This window comes from Amblyomma mixtum, chromosome 1 (genome assembly GCF_055824585.1).
Source record: "Amblyomma mixtum isolate Tamu chromosome 1, ASM5582458v1, whole genome shotgun sequence".
NCBI classification, from domain to species: domain Eukaryota; kingdom Metazoa; phylum Arthropoda; class Arachnida; order Ixodida; family Ixodidae; genus Amblyomma; species Amblyomma mixtum.
In genome coordinates this window covers 83,028,074-83,048,958 of record NC_143012.1, presented here as the reverse complement: position 1 = coordinate 83,048,958, position 20,885 = coordinate 83,028,074, and the positions used below count along the sequence as shown (strand labels likewise).

General features: G+C 44.1%; 1 protein-coding gene and 1 long non-coding RNA gene across 2 annotated transcripts in view; one reads left to right on the top strand and one right to left on the bottom strand.

Annotated features, from left to right (window-relative positions):
• Positions 1-3,085: 3,085 nt before the first annotated feature.
• Positions 3,086-20,885, bottom strand: part of LOC149366995 (calcyphosin-like protein) — a 36,359-nt gene continuing 18,559 nt past the window's right edge. The window contains exons 4-5 of the mRNA XM_089553571.1: positions 19,840-20,049; positions 3,086-3,449 (exon numbers count right to left, since the gene is read on the bottom strand). Of these exons, the coding sequence (XP_089409697.1) occupies positions 3,348-3,449; positions 19,840-20,049 (312 nt within the window). The 3' untranslated portion in view covers positions 3,086-3,347. The remainder of the gene's footprint in view (positions 3,450-19,839; positions 20,050-20,885) is intronic.
• LOC149366996 (uncharacterized) lies at positions 6,871-13,224 on the top strand. The gene is made up of 3 exons (XR_016284442.1): positions 6,871-7,161; positions 7,968-8,148; positions 12,206-13,224. It is a non-coding gene; the product is annotated as an uncharacterized LOC149366996 (long non-coding RNA).

Here is a 20,885-nt window from a genome sequence, read left to right as displayed (position 1 = left end):
ATTGATAAATCTGTGATGAAGTTATAATGAAGTTATAAGTTATTGGATCATTTCATCCTTCATTCCATTTTTTTCTTCACTTTCCACCCTTCTCCATCGGCTGAAGTTACGTTCCCTTATTGTTATTATTTCTCAATAGACGCCTTTAGCGTACCCTGCTACCGTTACCGGAATTCCGGGGGCCAGCCCACCGCCAGTGCGCACTTTCTGATTGGTTCAGCCGGGTACCTGGCGCCATCTGGCGCTCTCAACGCGAACTACGCATGCGCACTGACGGCGCGCGTGCTCTCGGTACTAACGGTACCGCGGTATGCTGAAGGTGCCTAATAGTGAAGGCCGAGTGCTGAGCATGGTGCCCTAAGCCAATCACGCTTAGCGGGAATCACAGCCACGGAATAAAATTAGTTTGAAAATTATTACGCTATCCAGGCACCAATTATTTCAGCTAAGTTCTGCAGCCGTGTCGAATTCTATATTTGCGTAAATTATTTTAAATCCTGCTCTTTTTTTCTACCTTTGGTCGCTTGCTACTGCAACACTGCGTTTGTGACCTCGCAAACATTATCGACGCACTTACTGACTCCCCGCTTGGTGAACAAAAAATTGAAGCTTGCATTCGGCTGTATACATATTTTGTGAACGAAGTGGTCTTGTGCAATTCTAATTCACCTGTTCAGTTTTTTTTTTTTTTGAGTAATATTCTTCATGTCATTCCGGTGCCAAACTGTCGAAGCACACGCGACAAGGCATAGGTTTCGGTTTGTCATTGTTTTAGCGACTATTTTCAAAAGCGATTTACTGTGTCAAATAAAGGGCATCCTAAGGAATATAATGAGGTTTTAAAAAACCCCGGTTTTGACCTTCAAAAATGCCATGCGTCCAGAAAAAAGCCGTGAAGAAAAATAGAAAAGTACGCTTTACGCTCGTTCATCGGTAGTAGTAGTCTTTCACTGGTTGATAATAGTGTTTCCTTCCATATCGCTTCGACCTGTTCCACACGTGACGGATGGTGAAAAGTGACCTAATTGAATATCTTTTCACACTCGAGATGGGCCCATGGCTCTACATACAGGGCATACACAGGGCAAAGGTGAAGTCCGCGATGTGAATGCAATTAGGGCACATCTAGAAGTTCTGAAACTGCTCCGTCACCGTCAAGCGAAGACAAACGTAGCAGGGGGCGAGGGCGAGAGTCAGATGAGCAGCTAAGTTAGGAAGTTTGCAAGAATACGAAAAGGAAAGGGGGGGGGGGAGCTGGTGCAGGAAATGGTTAAATGAAGACCAACCAAAGAGTCCTCATGTCCTGGAGTGGACGTAGTTGGGCATCTGCTGCTGATGATGATAATGATGATAAGCTCTGAATGGGTGTAGATTTTGTACGAATCGTCGTCTGCCGAATTCTGCCCACTGCAAGACAAATTATCCCCTCGCACCTTGTCTTTCGCCCACATGGCCACCCTGTCCAGGATAAGATGCCAACCTCAAGACCCTACGTGAGTCACTGCCTTTCTTACTACTATTTTCCCGTCTTTTGCTGTCTAATAAGTAACCCCGAGATGCAATCAGTTATGGAGTAATTACTTATTAGTGTGTTACAGAGCACAGCCATACGACTGCAAAGGAAAGCTATGCAGCTTTCTCAGAGGCTTCGTTTGGGCTGGTTCGGGGATCGAACTCAGGACCACCGGCAACGTCAGGCGCTCGTGTTCATCCTGTGTTTTTTCTTTCTTTTTAGAGTACAGTTTTGTAGTGCGCTGTATTACACATGGCAATGGATTCATTTGCAGTCAATTATTTGCTGACCGCATCTTGGGGCTCAGACTACTACGCCAACACAGCGATGGCCTAGACAAAGGACCAGATGCATTTTAACTCTAAAAGGCAACAAACACGTAAACTGCGCTTATGTTTCATTTTTTGTAACGCACCATGGTCTTGAACAGTCACCTTAATTATTGCCTGTCATCATGGGGTAATACCTATTCATGTCATATGTCATGTATTCCTCATCTTCAAAATCAAGCGCTTCGAATTTTATCTTTCAGCCCATACACAGCCTCTGCTTCACCTCTTTACTCTGACCTAAACATTCTGCCGTTGAAATGCCTCCTTAATCTTAGGTTAGGTCTTCTAATCTACCGCGCTCGCAATGATAACAACCAACTTCTCTTTTTCCGCATCTTTCCTTGCTAATAGCAATAACACTAGATTCTCTGAACAAAACAATATGCTTCTACCAAAAGTGAACACAAATTATGGAAAACAAGCTGCTTTTTTCTCCGCCATCCAAACCTGAAATTCATTACCACTAGCAATCAAATCCGCACGTTCCCAGCCCGCTTTCTACACTTTACTAAAAAAACATCCCTTATCAACCCATTCAGCTTGATGCCATGCTTAAGGTTGCCTTAATCTTATTTTCTGTTCCCCACTCTGACCGCAAACGGTCATATTGTTACCCATCTGGAACCTTTATTTTTTTTTTCTCCACCTCTGTTTTATATCTGAATTTATTCAATGCCCATTGTTATCTGATGTCTTTTTGCGTTCTTTCTCTTGCTCTTATGCTTTGCTATTTTATGCCTTTTTTGTTAAATTATGCCCGCTAACTATTGTATAACTTATTCATTGCCGCAAATTACACTAATAGGTTTTAACTTCATTGTATACTTACGTTCCAGCTCCCCTGCCAAACTTGTGCACTTTTCTTATGAATTCCTGATGGGAGGTCCCCCAGACAGTTTTCGCTTTGGGACCTCCTACTGTACTAACTTTTTTATGAAACAACTCATTTGTATTTCGTTTTAATAAACGTTCAAACCTTCAAACCCACTGCAGTCGGCATCACGAACCCATTTGATGTCGATTTTCTTGCGTTGGCAAGGTTTTCTACATGTGAAGTACAAAAAAAATCTTCGAGAGCCAGGTTTATGCAATATTCTCTCGCTGGATGCCTGTCACGCCACTTTATTCATGAACCGTTGAGTTAACGACCAGAGTCAGTGTTATAAAAGCCCCAGAAAACCACTCTGGCCAGAATCGGGATGCTTCTTTTTCGGGCTCAAAAATCTCGATGTCGAGGTCGAGATTGTATATCCACATTAAATGACTGCATGCCCCTTATTCACGTAGTCATTGTCGCGTAGCTTCAGATTCACTCCAAACCGGCCTACTGTGGAAGCGTGAACGTTTCTTTTTAATTGTTTTTGGCTTTGGCGACACATCGAAGCGGTATCCGTGCCCTTAGACAGTTGTAGTCTGACGGGAAGCATGTAGTGATTGACGTGAGAAGAGGGGGAAAAAATGGACGGGGAGGAAAGGAGGGGTGTGCGCAGCAGTAGTCGAGGCTATAGCTTCCAACAGGTTCTCATCATAAGGTCGAAGTAAGCGTCCTCGTCGATGGAAGCACTCACGCCGGAATAGTAGTCGAAGAACTCCTCCTTGGTTACCTGGAAGAGAATGTTAGGGGAACGACGGATTTATTCGTTGTCATCTGAGAGCTGACAAAACATCACAACCATAATCAACACAGCACCCTTACAAAAATGGATATCAACTTTCTTTAGAATTTGTATTGACATTCTATTGACTCTAGTAACCTTGTAGTAACTTTTACATTCTATCAACAATTGTTCATACAACGTTGATAGAAGTTACTTCTTTGTATGTACTCCTGTCAATAGAAAGTTACTAGAAAATAATTTTTACATTCTATGTACCTTTGTCAATACAATGTTGGTAGACTGTTACTTCTTTGTATTTACTCCTGTCAATAGAAAGTTACTAGAAAAGCTGGGTGCAGTTTGACACGTTGAGAGAAGTAAATGAACAAACTGCACGGTGTTCGAGGTGATTAACGCTATCTTGTTCGCATAATCGTGACGACATCTTACCTGATTGCATGGTGGAATCTGTTGCAGCTAGTCAACAATTTCACTATATCGAAAAGCGACCAACATTATTCGCAGCAAATGCGTTTGGAATGTAATCAGGATATGGGAAAACGTTTTAAAACAGAAGATATATTCCATTTTAATACTTTATGTTCTTTGCGGACTGCTGTGAGCAGAAATACTCTAGAAAGTGACAAAAACATTTTTGGTCATGCGAATAGATGCCTCAAATCATGTACTGTAGGCGAACACTTCAAAGCTATGAAAACAACCTTGAACACGAAAACATTACACTCACATTCCCTTAGCCAAGCATATTCTATTAACATTCGTTGATAGGAAGTTCATACAATTTCCTTACTGCTTTCTATGTACTGCTGTAAACATACTATAGACACCGACAGAACGTTTTATAATGAGAATAAATGCCTAAATTAATTAAGTACTCTAGCCTAACATGTCAATGCAACTAAAGCAACCTTGAACACGAAACAAACATTTGCAGTCACATTTTCTTAGGGCATATTTTATCAACATTTGTTGATAGAAAGTTCATACAATTTTCTTACTGCTTATATACTGCTGTCAATAGAAATATACTACGAACCGAGAAAGCATTTTGGTGATGCGAATAAACAAATAAAAGCCAAAAACAATCAAGTACTGTAGCCGACAACTTCAAACCGGCAACTTAACTAACCTTGAAGACGAAACAAAAATTTGCAATCACATTCCCATAGCCGAGCACGCTGTGGATTTTTAGAAATTTCAGTTCAATTTTCTCAATACTAGATTTACTGCTTTCGCATTTTCGAGTGCGGGGAAAAGGGCAAAGTTCATAACAGAACATTTATGCCGAAATTCAGAAACGTGCCTTGAATTGAAGACATTTAGTGACAATTTTTGATTGTATAAAGTCTACGAAAAAAGTTACCAGCAAACGAAATAATTTTGGTACAAAGTGAATGAATTCATAGAATACTCAAGTATTATTGCCTTGCACTTCAAGGAAATTAAAAGAACTTTAAGAAAAAATAGGAGCTAGTGACATATTGTGTTACATAAGCGCAATGATGACTTCGTTACAGCGAATCAGTTTCGCTGATGGCTCATTCTACACGAAAACAATGCTTTCTGCTGCGTATTCGTCCTTAAATTCTGTACTCAGGCAGTCATTAAACAGATTTAACATTTCAGAACTAACAAAGAATTTCAGCAGAGCTGTACAACAACTCTGCCAATTCGAAACACGTTGGTGTTAATATTGTTGTAATTCTTGATAGGTCATATTTTAACGTGCAGTTGAACAGTGATGTACCGTACGACGGTGCTAAAACACACTAGCATTAAGAGCGTTTCGCTCTGAGGTTTCAGAGGGATTATTGTTGCGAGCTACAAAAAAATTCAAGTTTAGCATTGCACCGATGTGTTTCCACACTCATTGAATGACACGTTCTCGCTAGCCCAAATGGCGCCCAAATTATATCACCAGCTTCCTGAACCTGCACCGCAAGCACACTTTCCCTGCACACTGCCCGCCATGCAAAAGTGCCCGGTACACTATGCCACTCCACGTGGGAGCGCCCAATTTAAACCCTCGCACTACCCTCCTCCTCGAGCGACCAGCAATGGCTGATCGCACGGGACTGAAAAACCCCGCGCGAAAAGGGCCGCACCGCTTCGCGCTCTGAGTAAATTCTGTGTAACGTGTGCAGGCTTACAGCTTCGAGAACTCAAGTTGCTTCGTTCCTCAGCGACTGTACATGCGAAATTTCAGGCAAGGCAATATTAATTTTTATTCATGTTCGGCGGCCGATACTATAAAGAGAAGTATAGAGAAACAAAACAGGTAACAGCGGCCCGCTGTACTCAACTGCGGTAACAAGGGCTTTGCATGAGGAAGGTGCACGGCAATTGAAGTACTATAAGCCCTCATTCTTGACTTGTTACATTTTTCGGTAGTACTGAGCCACAGAGGAGCTTCCAGTATGGAAAAAGCTAGGGTGAGAGCAGCCCCCACTTTGAGCACCGCTAAAACACAGGCGCAGTGCCTCTTCCGCATCTTCACTTGCATCTCCTTCAACGCAAACACGGTACGAAGCTGTGGCGAGGGAAAACGTGGTGAGAGCTGTATTTTCTATCTTCCCGTAATGCAATGACTAAGGAATCCTGGAATAAAGTGTTGGGTTTTAACGTAGTCATACGGAGTAGATGCGCGAAAGCATGTGTTCAGTCTTCGCCTTTTCTTACTGCCATCAGCGGACATGAGGCCGAGCCGAGGACCGCATAAGGCAGAGGCAAAAAGCAATCAAGGAAGCACACAAAAAGACTACGGTAGCGCGACTGTCGGCGGGGCTCGCTCGAGCAAAGAGCGTGCAAGGTGTCCAATGACGTGATATAAACACACACAAAACAGAGGCGATGCTGCAGCGCAGCCTTGAAAGTTTCGCGCGTCACGCTAGAGCGGCGTGCGAACGCTCGTGTTCCCTAGGTACACACACGTACACTAAATCGCATGAGCCAAGCTGTGTAGAGTACGCTAAGCCACACAATATGCGAAAATAAAAACCGAAACCAGTAGCGTTTGGCAACATCATCATCATTCCTTATTCTGCGACGCAGTTACGGGGAGCTGAGTTATAACCTTAGAACTAGGCAGACAGTGCAGCCGTGCAGCGGCTGCGGCTTTCCTGGCCCCAGATGCGTCGCCTGTAGCTGCCCGGCATGCTGCCCGGTTTTCCAAGCTTTCGTTCGCAGCGCCGCCAGAAACAGATGCTTGTGAGTAGTCGCATTTTTTCACCGCAATCATTCCAATTTGCTGACTTTGTAATTGAAACAAAATATTTTGTCGTTTAATGCAACAAGTTTGTGGCAAAAAGGGCTTTATCAATTCTTTTTTTAACGCGTGTGAAGTTAGGCGACATTAGCGCCACCTTTCCGTTCGCTGGCGGCGGATTGCGAGTCTCATGTTGGCCGCGCGCTACACTATCTTTTTTAGGACGCTGAAACGACTCTTTGTTGGCGGGGTGCGGCGGTTGTGATGTGGGTGCGTTTCTTCAGTTTGTTTGTGTTAAATGTGCGGCCTCGTTAGTGTTGTGGTAGTGTGACTGAACTCGGAAGGTGACAGATGGCTCCAGTGCTGCGGAAGACGTTCTTACGCGCACGCAGTGCTCAAAAACTGCTCTGACGTACTGCACGCAACCACGCCGAGAGCGGCCGGCGCCCGATGCCCGATAGAAGAAACGGCTTGCCGTGAACGTTGACAAATGTAAGTACAGAACTTGAAAATGACTTCTGCGATGTGTCGGGGGTATGATTGAGGGCTGCGAATGCATTTGGGTTGGTCTTCACGTCTTGTTCGCAGTGAGGTGCAAAATGCGGGCACCACGCGATCGTTTGCAGAGAGAAGGTGTTCTGACACGCTCGCTTGCCAACTATGCAACTTTTAACCCGCCGCCTCACGCTGTTTGCGTCAGCTCCTCGGCGCAGGAGTTATGTGATAGAATTTGGTTGCACGCCGAGAACTATGGGGTGCTGCTTGATTCGTTATTCCGACTGAACAGGAGCAGCGCGTGAAAAGGAGACCATAAGAACGAAAAGTGCTTGTAGCGGCGTGCGTCTTTTGATTCTGCTGCCTGAGTGTTTACTGGATAAGGAGCATTGCCCGTTCTACGTCGCAGTCACATCAAGTGCTGTGTTTCTTGATAGTTCTGGTCAACGAAACGACGATTAAAAATAGCAGAACCATTCCATTGCAGTGCAGCTGAGGTAATCGCACAATGGAAGGTTTGTTGTCATTTTATTTTTTTACGTTCACTACATATATGTCATTCCCCCATTTTCAGTCTGAAGCGATAAAAGTATAACGTGATTCGCGAATAATAGCTTTAAGAAAAGTATGACAAGCTTTGTAAACCATTTTTTTGCTAACTATTGGAGGCATAGGTAATTAATAATTAGCCTCCACTCATGAACACATTGGACTGAACAGCTAGAGGTTTTAATGGGATGTGGCTTCTGTGATGTTTATGAAAGCATGGCTCTAATGCAGCCTTTCTTCAAATGCACCCGCAGTCAAGCCCTGTACAGCTGCTCCACCGGTATCATCACGCTACTTTTGCACCAGCTTTCATCTGTCATCGAGCCAATGCTACCTCAACCAGAGGCAAATGACATCAAGACCTGCTGGTTCATCCTATCAGCCATTGACACTGGATATCAAGCATGTGCCACTTGTAAAAGGATAGGTAGACAAGTGGGTATATTTTCCTTGTCTTTTTTAGCCTGCCAAAAATCTTCTGGTCCAGGCTCCCTCTCTCTTTCGTTTTTTTTTCTTTTAAAAGAGGACCAAGAGAAAGGGAAAAGATATTGCGGGCGTCATGAAAGCACTCCCCTAGTCAAGTGCATTGTGTTATAGTGTGAAATGCTTTCTATAGTTTTTTCCCTCATGCCTCTCGTGCTTGGAAATCTTGACCACTGTATAGACCAAATTAAAACAATTATCTGCTTCATGACCTTTATACAGCAGTCTAAAAGCAGCAAATAAATTTTATAGGTTTACTTCAGCAGTACCTACCTCTTACAAGGTATGGCATGTTTGAAGTGGACCAGTGATGTGATAGGCATGGCCTAACGGGCAATGCATAATTGAATATTGGCGTTCAAGTGAAGCACTCTGCTTTAGAAGCATATTTGTTGCTAGCATCAATAATTGATACCTTACCAGGTTATCCTTGCATTACATGAAACCCTGCAAAGCTTATGTTTTAGCTGTACAGAAGAAAGGTGCTTATTCGATGTCATGAGCATTGCTGAGGTTTTCTTTCACACTCCCTTTGTCACAACTGACTGCACTGTACAGTTGAAATGCATTTGGAATTGAGTATTGGTGCGTTGTTTTTTTATTCATGCCGACGTTCAGTTACTGATTGCATTACACTAGCTGAGCCTAAGTCAACAAATATTGCTGTGACCTTAACAAGACCCCTGGCTTTACTTGAACCGATGCATTTGATGTTGCCTTTCTCCCGTGCCATCAAGGTTTGTAATAAGCTGTATAAATAACTTATTTTCTTTCTCGAGGTATTTATTGCTGCAATTAGTGACAGGTAATTTCCTAAAGAACAACCTAAGTGCACATTTTTATCTTCTTTGGAACACTTGTTTGCTTGTTTCCCTTGTATTCTTAACTTAAACAGATATGAGCAGGCCTCAGCACTAGAGGGATGTGCTGCGGGACAAATAAAAAACTACCAGTCCAGCTGCTCCCTTAGGGGCACGTTTCTGAGGCTTTTATCGCTTGTAGTTCTATGCAGCTTTACTTACAAGTATTGTATCTGACGCAGTGTGTGCCTTAATATTTTGATTCATTTGCTTTAGAGTGTGCCACTCTTGCCCTGACGAACTTGCTCACCTTTGTACTCTTTGTTCATACATTTTCCCCTAACACCTGGTATAGCTCCAAATGATACATTATCTACAGCAACAAGTGCATTATATTGCAATGTCTTTGTGCCACCACTTTTGAAAACAAAAGCTGCCTGAATTTTTGTGCAGACAAATCAGAAACACAAAATAATTTTTATATTTTATGGCCTGCATGTTATCTTCATATGACTGGAATGGCTAAATATCTCTTCGTGGTAGCCTAATTTGGTCATTATCATCATCAGCCTGACTACACCCACTGCAGGGCAAAGGCCTCTCCCATGTCTCTCCAATTAACCCTGTCCTTTGTCACTTGCCGCCACTGTATCCCCGCAAACTTCTTAATCTCATCCGACCACCTAACTTTCTGCCGTCCCCTGCTGCGTTTGCTTTCTCTTGGAATCCACTCCGTTACCCTTAAGGACCAGCGGTTATCTTGCCTTCGCATTACATGCCCTGCCCAAGCCCATTTCTTCTTCTTGATTTCAACTAAGACGTCATTAACCCGCGTTTGTTCCCTCACCCACTCCGCCCTCTTCCGATCTCTTAACGTTACACCTATCATTTTCCTTTCCATAGCTCGCTGCGTTGTTCTTAACTTAAGCTGAACCCTCTTTGTTAGCCTTCATGTTTCTGCCCCATAGGTGAGTACCGGTAGGATACAGCTGTTGTATACTTTTCTCTTCAGGGATATTTGTAAGCTACCAATCATGATCTGAGAGAATCTGCTATATGCGCTCCACCCCATTCTTATTCTTCTAGTTATTTCCCTCTCATGATCCGGATCTGCGGTCACTACCTGCCCTAAGTAGACATATTCTCTTACTACTTCCAGCACCTCGCTACCAATTGCGAACTGCTGTTCCCTTGCTAGGCTGTTGAACATTACTTTGGTTTTCTGCATGTTAATTCTTAGCCCCACCGTTCTGCTCTGCCTGTCTAACTGGTTGATCATGCTTTGCAGTTCTTGTCCTGAGTGGCTTAGCAAGGCAATGTCATCAGCGAATCGCAAATTACTCAGGTATTCTCCATTAACTCTTATCCCTAACTGTTCCCATTCCAGTCCCCGGAATACCTCCTGTAAGCAGGCATTGAAGAGCATTGGCGAGATCATGTCTCCTTGCCTGACACCTTTCCGTATTGGAATTTATTGCTGACTTTATGGAGAACTATAGTAGCTGTGCAATCGTTATAAATATCTTCCAATATTTTCACATAACACTCTTCCACACCCTCATTCCGCAATGCCTGCGCGACAGCTGAGGTTTCCACTGAGTCAAATGCTTTCTCGTAATCAATGAAGGCTATATATAGGGGTTGGTTATATTCCGCGCATTTTTCTATCACTTGATTGGTAGTGTGAATGTGGTCTATTGTCGAGTATCCTTTACGAAAGCCTGCCTGATCATTTGGTTGACTAAAGTCCAAGGTTTTCCTGACTCTATTAGCGATTACCTTAGTAAATACCTTGTAGGCAACGGACAATAAGCTGATTGGTCTGTAATTCTTCAAGTCCTTGACGTCTCCTTTCTTATGAATTAAGATAATGTTAGCGTTCTTCCAAGCTTCTGGTACTCTCGAGGTCACAAGGCATTGCGTATACAGGGTGGCTAGTTTTTGTAGCACAATCTCTCCTCCATACTTCAACAAATCTGCTGTTACCTGATCCTCACCAGCTGCTTTCCCTCTTTGCATTGCTCCTAAGGCTTTCTTTACTTCCTCCTTCGTTACTGGCAGGATGTCCCATTGCTGTGCTCGACTGCCTCCCTCAGTAACTTGATGATTACATTCGCTACTGTATAGATTTGTGTAGAATTCTTCGGCTAATTCAACTATCTTATCCATATTGCTGATGACATTGCCCTGTTTGTCTTTTAGCGCATACATCTGGTTTTTACCTATGCCCAGTTTTCTCCTCACTGATTTTAGGCTACCTCCGTTCCTTAGAGCATGCTCGATTTTCTCCACGTTAAACTTTCTTATGTCGGCTACCTTGCGCTTATTTATTAACTTCGATAGATCTGCTAGTTCTATCCTGTCTGTGGAGTTAGAAGTCCTCATGCTTTGGCGTTTCTTAATCAGATCTTTAGTCTCCTGAGATAGCTTGCTGGTATCCTGTCGAACCATCCTACCACCTACTTCTGCGGCGCACTCTAATGATAGCTGTAAGATTATCATTCATTGTTTCAACACTGCGGTCGTCTTCTTCAGTTAAAGCAGAAAATCTGTTTTGCAGCGACAGTCTGAATTCCTCTACCTTCCCTCTTAATGCTAACTCGTTAATAGCCTTTCGCTTCACCAGTTTCCTCCGTTCCCTCTTCAAATCTAAGCTAACACGAGACCTTACCATTCTGTGGTCGCTACAACGGACCTTACCGAGGACCTCCACATCCTCTACGATGCCAGGGTGTGCACACAGTATGAAGTCTATTTCATGTTTAGTCTCACCATTGGGGCTCTTCCACGTCCACTTCCTGTTTGCTCGTTTGCGGAAGAAGGTATTCATAATCCGTAAACTATTTCTATCTGCGAACTCTACTAATAACTCTCCCCTACTGTTCCTAGAACCTATAGTCACCTACCGCCTTGTCTCGAGCCTGCCTAATTAGGTGTAACACGTTAATGTCAGTTCCTGTGAATATCATTCAGTCTTCGAATGTGGGGGCAGAATTGAACACAACAGCATGTTATAGCTTTTTCTTGTTCAAGGACGCATTACATTTAGTTCTTGTCTTGTGACTGCTGCTTATGCTATTACTCAGCAGCCTTATCAAACTCACTCGGAGTGCTGCATTTTAGTGCACATTTAACTGATTGTTGCTGCTCCGTGTTTGATTCTATTAGAAGTTACTATAACTGTATACTTTGAATGTTTTCTTGTGCAGTTCTCTTGCTGCTGCATTCTGCCATGGAGAAGGCTACCTGTTCGTGCACACGTCTCATCACTAGGACGCTACCTCTTCCACTGGTGATGCAGACAAGTAACGACAGGGTTAATTGGAGAGGCATGGGAGAGGCCTTTGCCCTGCAGTGGGCATAGTCAGGCTGATGATGATGATGAACAACAAGCAGGCTGCCTGATATTGAGGACAAGTGTCAGGATAGTGCACCAACAAAGTCTCTTAAGCATTTCTGTGCTGATGCATTTTTATTAAAATCAGCTCATAGCTTAATATCTACATCCATGGGGACATTTAGCATATGTTTGGCATTTGTTTGACTTTTAATTCGCTAGTGTTTGCAGCCTTTAATGTTGGTCTTAAGACAGTGTAAGCATTGTTTCACTGTGTGGGATTTTTTAGCTGTTTTGGAGAGATGTGTGTGTATGCATGCAGTTTTTTTCCACGGGTTTGTTATGTGGCTCATGGAACTTTCATGTTACAGAAGAAATTATTTCGTTTGTGTTGTACAGGAAAGTGAGCAGTATTTATATGCACCAGGTGTTTCAGGGAAGAATAAGTAGTTTTCAAAAATATGGCTTTTGCTGCATAATATTACCAGTGTTAGCAGACACCAGAAAGCCGGTGAGGTGTATTTAGTAAGCTGGTTAACTAATTTCTGATAATTAACTTTTTAACTAACACAGGTTTGCAACTGGTTGCAGTTAGAGACTTTTAGCCAGTTGTTCGTAGTAGCCATATCAGTTTCTGGAATGTACAAAACATGATTACTTTCGCCGCTGTGGCTCGACAAAATTTGGCTGCATCGTGCGAAAATACATGCGCTTTTGAAAGCACACAGGGAAAGAAACCCCTCCAGTGCATGTAACTGCTACAAATCTCTAATGGCAACTAGACGCCTAACTCTGATAGTGAAGGAATCATATTCTTAGCAGTAAGAAACACACACAACACCAAGACACACACACACACAGGACACCCGCTAGACTTCAACTATCTTTACTGGACACTTGTACAACATAAATATGTATCACTGAGCACACGCAGGTGCCTCGTCATCCGCAACAGGTCTAACTACGCCCTGCCCTCTCCTGCAAGGCATACGGTTACGCCGATAAACAATCTCTTTTTCTGCCAACACCAGGGAGGGAGTGCTTACACATGTCACCCGCCTCTTGAATACGAAAGACTTCGATAATTTTTCTTTCTTTTTTCTCGGCTCCCAGGCCTTTCGTATTCAAGAGGCGGGTGACATGTGTGTAAGCACTCCCTCCCTGGCATTGGCAGAAAAAGGGATTGTTTATCGGCGCAACCGTATGCCTTGGAGGAGAGGGGAGGGCGTAGTTAGACCTGATGCCGATGACGAGGCACCTGCGTGTGCTCAGTGATACATATTTATGTCGTACAAGTGTCCAGTAAAGATAGTTGAAGTCTAGCGGGTGTCCTGTGTGTGTGTGTCTTGGTGTTGTGTGTGTTCTTACCGCTAAGAGTATGATTCCTTCAAGCCGTTACCAACTAGCCCAACTTAATGTTTTAACAAAGTTTCTGATAGTGAAAAGGTTCATTAATAAAAATTAGCTAACCAGCTTATTACGTAAGACTCTTCACAAGTTTTCTGGTGCCTGCCAACACTGGTAATACTATGCTGAAAAAGCCATACATTCATCTCAAAATACCTGTTTTTTGAAAATTACTTAGTCTTCCCTGAAACACCTCGTATATATGTAAGAAAAACCTAACGGGATTTAATTGACGATGTTTTGGTTGGAGGGCCAGTCGTTTTCAAGTGTACTACAGCATTTGAAGCGCACAGCTTTTGTTTCGAATGCTATACTATACTCGAAAAAGGCTGGTCCTCCAGCCGAAACATCGTGAATTAAAACCTGTTATGTTTTTTAATTGCTGTGTGTCAGTAATTGTTACTCAGAGGGAACTGAGGGGAAGCGTGCCGAAGGCAATATTCTGTTCCTCTATTGTTCTCCATAAAATATTTTGATGCATCATGCATGTGTTGTAGCGCGTATGTACACTTGTGCACAATAAATGTAATAATTTGCATTTTGCTTCTATTATTCTTTAAGCACTCCAGGATAGTGTTCACAAAATGATTTTGAAGTGATAAAACTATGTTGGTAAAAGTGTTGTACTGTGTAGTTAACATACACTTTTCCAAAAGTTGATGTAGGAATTATACTTTCTTCGTACTTGAGTCTTTTGAATAACGGTGGCCAATTGTCGGAAGACCGTTGATAGGGCGTTGGTAGACATTGTCGGTATGTGGTTGATAAGAAGTGTAAAGACTTTCTATGTACTTGAGTCTTTTGGATAACGGTGGCCAATTGTCGGAAGACCGTCAATAGGGTGTTGGTAGACATTGTCGGTAAGGGGTCAGTAGGAAGTGTATACAAACTCGATAAGGGGATGATAGGAAGTATAAAGACTTTCTATGTACTTGAGTCTTTTGGATAACGGTGGCCAATTGTCGGAAGACCGTTAATAGGGTGTTGGTAGACATTGTCGGTAAGGGGTCATAGGAAGTGTATACAAACTCGATAAGGGGATGATAGGAAGTATAAAGACTTTCTATGTACTTGAGTCTTTTGGATATCGGTGGCCAATTGTCGGAAGACGGTTGATAGGTTGTTACTACAATGTACAAAGGCGTTTAAAAGACTTTCTATTCAATGTTGATAGGTTCTATTAACAATTGTCGAAAGACTTTCTAAAGAATGTTACTAAAAATTTTTGTAAGGGCACCAACTGGAAGATCGCTTCGATTAGCATTGGTTTGGTTTGGTTTATGGGGTTTAACGTCCCAAAGCGACTGAGGCTATGAGAGACGCCGTAGGGGAGGGCTCCGGAAATTTCGACCACCTGGGGTTCTTTAACGTGCACTGACATCGCACAGTACACGGGCCTCTGGAATTTCCCCTCCAAAGAAATTCAGCCACCGCGGCCGGGATCGAACCCGCGTCTTTCGGGTCAGCAGCCGAGCACCACAGCCACTGAGCCACCGTGGCGGTTTCGATTAGCATTCAGTCAACGATACTTCAGAACTGAAAAGTTTAAGGGGACTGTTAATCTCCGCCTTAAGGCTTTGACGCAATAGTTTAATGAGTTAATGTTCATATATGCAGAATTAGTCATTAACCGGTTAGTCATTAACCAATTATGATTAGTTAGTCATGACTAGTTACTCACTAATTAGTCATGACTAACCAATCCAAGTCCCAGTAGCAGCCAAATTTGCGTGGAAAGGCTTTTGCCTCGCGCACTTTAGATCGTCAAAGTGCCCCCTGAATTTTTAATCAGTTGCAACTTACCGATCGAATCTAGCATGTCATCATCATCATCATCAGCCTGGCTACGCCCACTGCCGGGCAAAGGCATCTCCCACGTCTCTCCAGTTAACCCTGTCCTTTGCCAGCTGCGGCCATCGTGTCCCCGCTAACTCCTTAACCTCATCCGCACACCTAATTTTCTGCCGCCCCCTGCTACGTTTGCCTTCTCTTGGAACCCACTCCGTTACCCTTAAAGGTGCACTGAAGAGGAATCTGAACTCGTCTTTTTGCCGCGGGAACTCAACCTGCACCTTCTGAGCATTCTTAGAAACTTCGATTGATTGCCCTGTGTGGCTGTTTTTTTCTAATTAAATCGAATTAACGGCCGGCTCCCGCCTTTTTTTAAATTCTCCCTCGTACGGTGGGTGGAGTTGACCAACGCGTGGAGTGCCTTTCACCCAGTCCCGTGGCGGCTTGCCGCTCTGCCATCGGCGGAGTAATACGTAGTAGTCCGTAGAAGCAAATAGTCCACGCGTATTTTTATTTCTGCGGGCTTATTTTGCGGCTATATTATCTGCGAATGAAACTATTTATTCATGGAAACCTAAAAACAAAATAAAGCGAAAGCAAAGCCTCCACGGAGCTGGCTGCAAGGCACTCCACGCGTTGGTCGACTCCGCCCACCGTACGAGGGAGAATTGAAAAAAAAAGCGGGAGCCGGACGTTAATTCGATTTAATTAGGAAAATCGGCCACACAGGGCAATCAATCGAAGTTTCTAAGAATGCTCAGAACGTGTAGATCGAGTTCCCGCGGCAAAAAGACGAGTTCAGACTCCTCTTCAGCGCACCTTTAAGGACCCACAGTTACCTTGCCTTCGCATTCCATGCCCTGCCCAAGCCCATTTCTTCCTCTCGATTTCGACTAGGATATTATTACCCCGCGTTTGTTTCCTCTCCCAGTGGGCTTGAACTTGTAAGGGCTTCAACTTGGAGCAATATAAATTTATACGTCATGTAACAATGCTGCTGCTTGGCGACTGCCCGGACCATTTGCGGATGTCACAGTCGTGGGCATTGAAGGAGAGGGAGAGAGCAAAGTTTGGGCTTTCCTTGATTGACTACTCTACAATTATATGTGACAAGCAGTTTCTGTTTGTTTGCCTCTTGGCGTATAATATCCAAAAGGCGTTCTCAAATTTGGTTAAGAAATAACCAGAAGATTTGCAATTTTGTGCAGATAGTTCATTGCCTTTAATATCGCTCATGAATGTACTCCCTCAGTCATTAATATCGGTTTTCGCCATATCAAATATTTGCAGATTTTTTTGCAGCCCGATGTAATACAACACTTTGGAGTTCCCTTATGTTTAACTCCGGGCCTCTGTGTGAGTGGTAATAGAGCGCTCAGTCGTAACTGTTGACCAGATTTTGGTTCACTCTACGTGCGAGGGCTTTTTTTTTATTTTCAGAGGGCTTGATTTATGGTTTATGGGGGTTTAACGTCCCGAAGAGCCTCAGGCTATGAGGAATGCCGTAGTGAAGAGCTCCGGAAATTTCGACCACCTGGGGCTCTTTAACGTGCACTGACATCGCACAGCACATGGGCCTCTAGAAAATCGCCTCCATCAAAATGCGACTGCCGCGGTTGGGATCAAACTCACGTCTTTCGGGTCAGCAGCCGAGCGCCATAACCACTGAGCCACCGCGGCGGCTTTAACAAAGATTGATTACCACGCTTGTAATGTATAGCCTTTGTCAAAAGCATAATTCCCAAGGGTATTAAGGCGAAAACCTTTAATGCCTCATCGTGTGGGCAGAAGGTTGTCAGCAGAGGTGTCACGCTTTTTCTAGTCAGACCAGAAAAAAAATATTTGTGCACGGTGGGATTCGAACCAATCCAAGCCTGTTAATGTCTACGCTACTTCCTGCCAACGCATGTGTAGGTCTCCTTGTCTAGGACTCTGGAGAGTGTTTCCAGAAAGGCGTCGGATCAGACGGATGCCTCCCAAACGCCCTCCAGTGTTTCCAGCATTTAATATTCACAAACAAATGTGTACTTAGTTAACATCCTAACCACACATCAGTGACACTAGTAGCAACACCGCGCAAAAGGCTTTCGCCTCACCGCACTCTAGGTCAACAAAGTGCCCCCCTGAAATTTTTGTTTTTCGGCTGTGCCGCGTAGCTCCTTTCGCATCGTAAGCGTTCGAAATTCCTCGTAAAGCCGATCGCCTCTCGTCCTCACCGCTCCAGTGCTCCGAACGTAGAAACGTACGACATGCACCCCACAAGACTGCTTACAAGCGAAACCCAATTGGCCCGCATATTTTTGACAAAGGCTGTACAATGATCGCTGTGATTCGTTGCTTATAACACTTATAATCTAGCATTATCAGAGCTATCAGGCCTGACAGCAGTAGCGCGGCCTACGCTCTACACACGAACGCCTGATGCAAACGACGCTATATTCTGTAAAGTAATCATCTTCACTCAGCCGAGGACCTCAAGCGTACGATGACATTTGTTTCACACATTCACTTCGCTACGTCGACGCCTGCGTAAAGGGACACTCGGGACAACCTCGCTATTTTTTGTTCTTAGTAACTATCGATTGCGCGGCTCTTTCTGTCTATGGTGGTGTTATTTTAGATGCCAAAAAAATCATATCGCTGAGAAATTAGATTCCAATATGAAACACTTTTTTTTTTCATCAGGCGATTCAAGTATGTGACGTCAGTAATGAAAGAGACTCCATGATCTCTATTTGGGAGTGACTGGAAGTACTGCCTAGGCTCAGAGGTTAGCAACAAAAAAAAAATCATTTGCGTCTATGCCGTTTGATTCCGAAAACGGCCGGTGGTGGCGTTACTTGTATTCATTTTTTTTTCTACCTTATAGAAATTCTGTTTCCAGTGAGATTTACATCTTTGTAGGAACAGCGTAGGTAACAGTACCAAACGAAGAAGGACCGTGTGGGTGTCCCTACCTACTACCACTGTTCCTACCTACCGCTGTTCCTACAGACATGCGTTGCCAACTAGCCCGCCACATCGCTCTTGTTGCATCTCTGTCATTAGAAGGCATTGGTCTACGATAGGCCAGCATCAGTTTGTCCTTAGTATGCTGTTCAGGCGAGACCACACGACGGATCCAATAGCGGCTTCAGCTGTCCAGGACAAACAGTTGAGCGAGTTCGTTCTGTTCCGTATTTCTAGAGCGCGAAAGAGGGAGACAAAAGAAAACGAAGAGATACAAACACGGCGCTGACTAACAACCCTGGCCAATCCCCCGCCGTGGGTATGTGCCATTCAGCCCGAGGACATCATCATCATCATCATCATCATCAACTCTCGTTGCATTGTTACATTTTGGCCTAATCAAATATTCCTTTTTATTTTGTTCTTTTTCACTCTCTTTCATGCAAACTCTTAACCGTTTTCAGTCCTTGCCCTCCTTCAGGTAGAATCCACCGGTGTTGCTCTCCCGCGTGCTTTTCTTTTGCCTTTATATTGTGCACAGGTGAATAGCAACCTCTGCCTCCCGATTCTTGGTCGATCCCCCAGTGCGTGCACGTGCCATCATTTCAAGAACTAACAACAACGACAACTCTTGTTGTCTGTCAGCGTTGTTATTCAGCGCCGTGTTTGTCTTGCCTCGTTTTCTTTTGTCTACGTCTTTCGCGCTGTAACAATATATAGGGGTTTCAGACCATGGGCTCCCTTATAAAAATATTTGGACAGTCTATAGACTGTCCATAGACTTCTGTCTATAGAGTCTATGGACTCTCTATAGACAAATCCTAGAGAACAGTCTACAGACAATACAAATGCTACAGACAGTTTATGGACAATCTATATATTTATGGCCATACACTTTTAGTAGACTTTTGTCTATAGACAGTCAATTCACTATGAATAGACAAAAATAATTATCTTGGAGGAGAAATTCTAGAGGCCCGTGTACTGTGCGATGTCAGTGAACGTTAAAGAACCCCAGGTGGTCGAAATTTCCGGAGCCCTTCACTACGGCGTCTCTCATAGTCTTAGTCGCTTTGGGACGTTAAACCCCATAAACCATAAACCATGAAAATAAATATCTATATGAAATCTATAGAGTCTGTAAGAAGTCTATAGACTGTCTGCAGACCATTTTTTTATGGGCTAGACCGTCGCCGATGTAGCAGAGAAGGCACCAAACGCAGCGCGATTTGGCGCCTTCAGGTCAGACGAATGGAAGTGCGCTGCCCACAGACGCTGTCCGGTCCCTTACGTCGGCGCAGCTGGGAGGCTCCTCACAGAAGCGTGCGATAAGGGTGCGTATACGTGGCAGTGACTCACGACTCCGTCGACGATGCCTCCTTCTTCGAAGGTGGCCAGGAACTTGTTCAACAGCTCGCGCTCCGTCTTCTGTCCGTTCAGGTACTCTGGGTGGTTCCGCACGTTGTAGACGCCCTTCATGTCCTCGTAGGTGACCTGGCCGTCGCCCGAGCGGTCCAGCTTCTGGAACGCCTTGGCCACCAGGGCTTCTCGGCTGGGGCTCATCTTCGGCTGCGGCAGCAAACACGACAGAGCGGGCTATGGAGAAGATAATGGTAGGGGTACAGCTGTGTACCTTACAGACAGTTCTTCTCTGAAAAGGATGAATAGTCTGGGAGTTTTTTTTTTTGTAATGTAAGAAAGAGAGTTGGGGTTTGCTGCCTCAGCGGCTAGCGCTGCCGAAGACGAGGAAGAAGACAGAAGACGAAGCTGACGAAGCTCGGGTGCGCGCTTGCGAACGCCGGCCTGCTGAGCAGCACCGCTGGGACAAGGACTGTGGCCGTCCACATTAACTGTGCGAGTTTCCACATTACAGTAATTATTTTTTGTAAACATATTCTAACCGTGCTCCGCTCTCTATAGGCTCATGTAATGAAACTAGCCCTTGAAAGCATTGGTTTTAGTTACTAAGCAAACGAACTACTGGCAAGCCTCCTTGAGGAGTGCAGGCGAGTTCAAAAAACTCATAAACTTGTCAGAAATATTCTCCCAGGGGCGCCTTTGGAAAGCGCGCTGACGGAGCGCAAAATTTCTTCCCAGGTGAGCCAGAGAACAATGCCTCCTCTATTTTAATGCCAGCAACATCGCTTGCCTCCCAACGGCAGCCTATTGTAAGCCTCTGAGAGAAGCCAACAGCCACAGAAACCAAAGGACACAGGGGATTTTTTTTACATTAATTTATTTATTTTGTGGTGGCGATCAATTTAGAATATTACTGAATATGTTATCGCTTAAAGCTAATTGACTAGAAAAGCAGAAGAAAAAACAACCACATGCCGCCGGTGGGATCCGAACCCGCGACCTCCGAATTACGCGTCCGGTGCTCTACCTCTGAGCTACGGCGACGG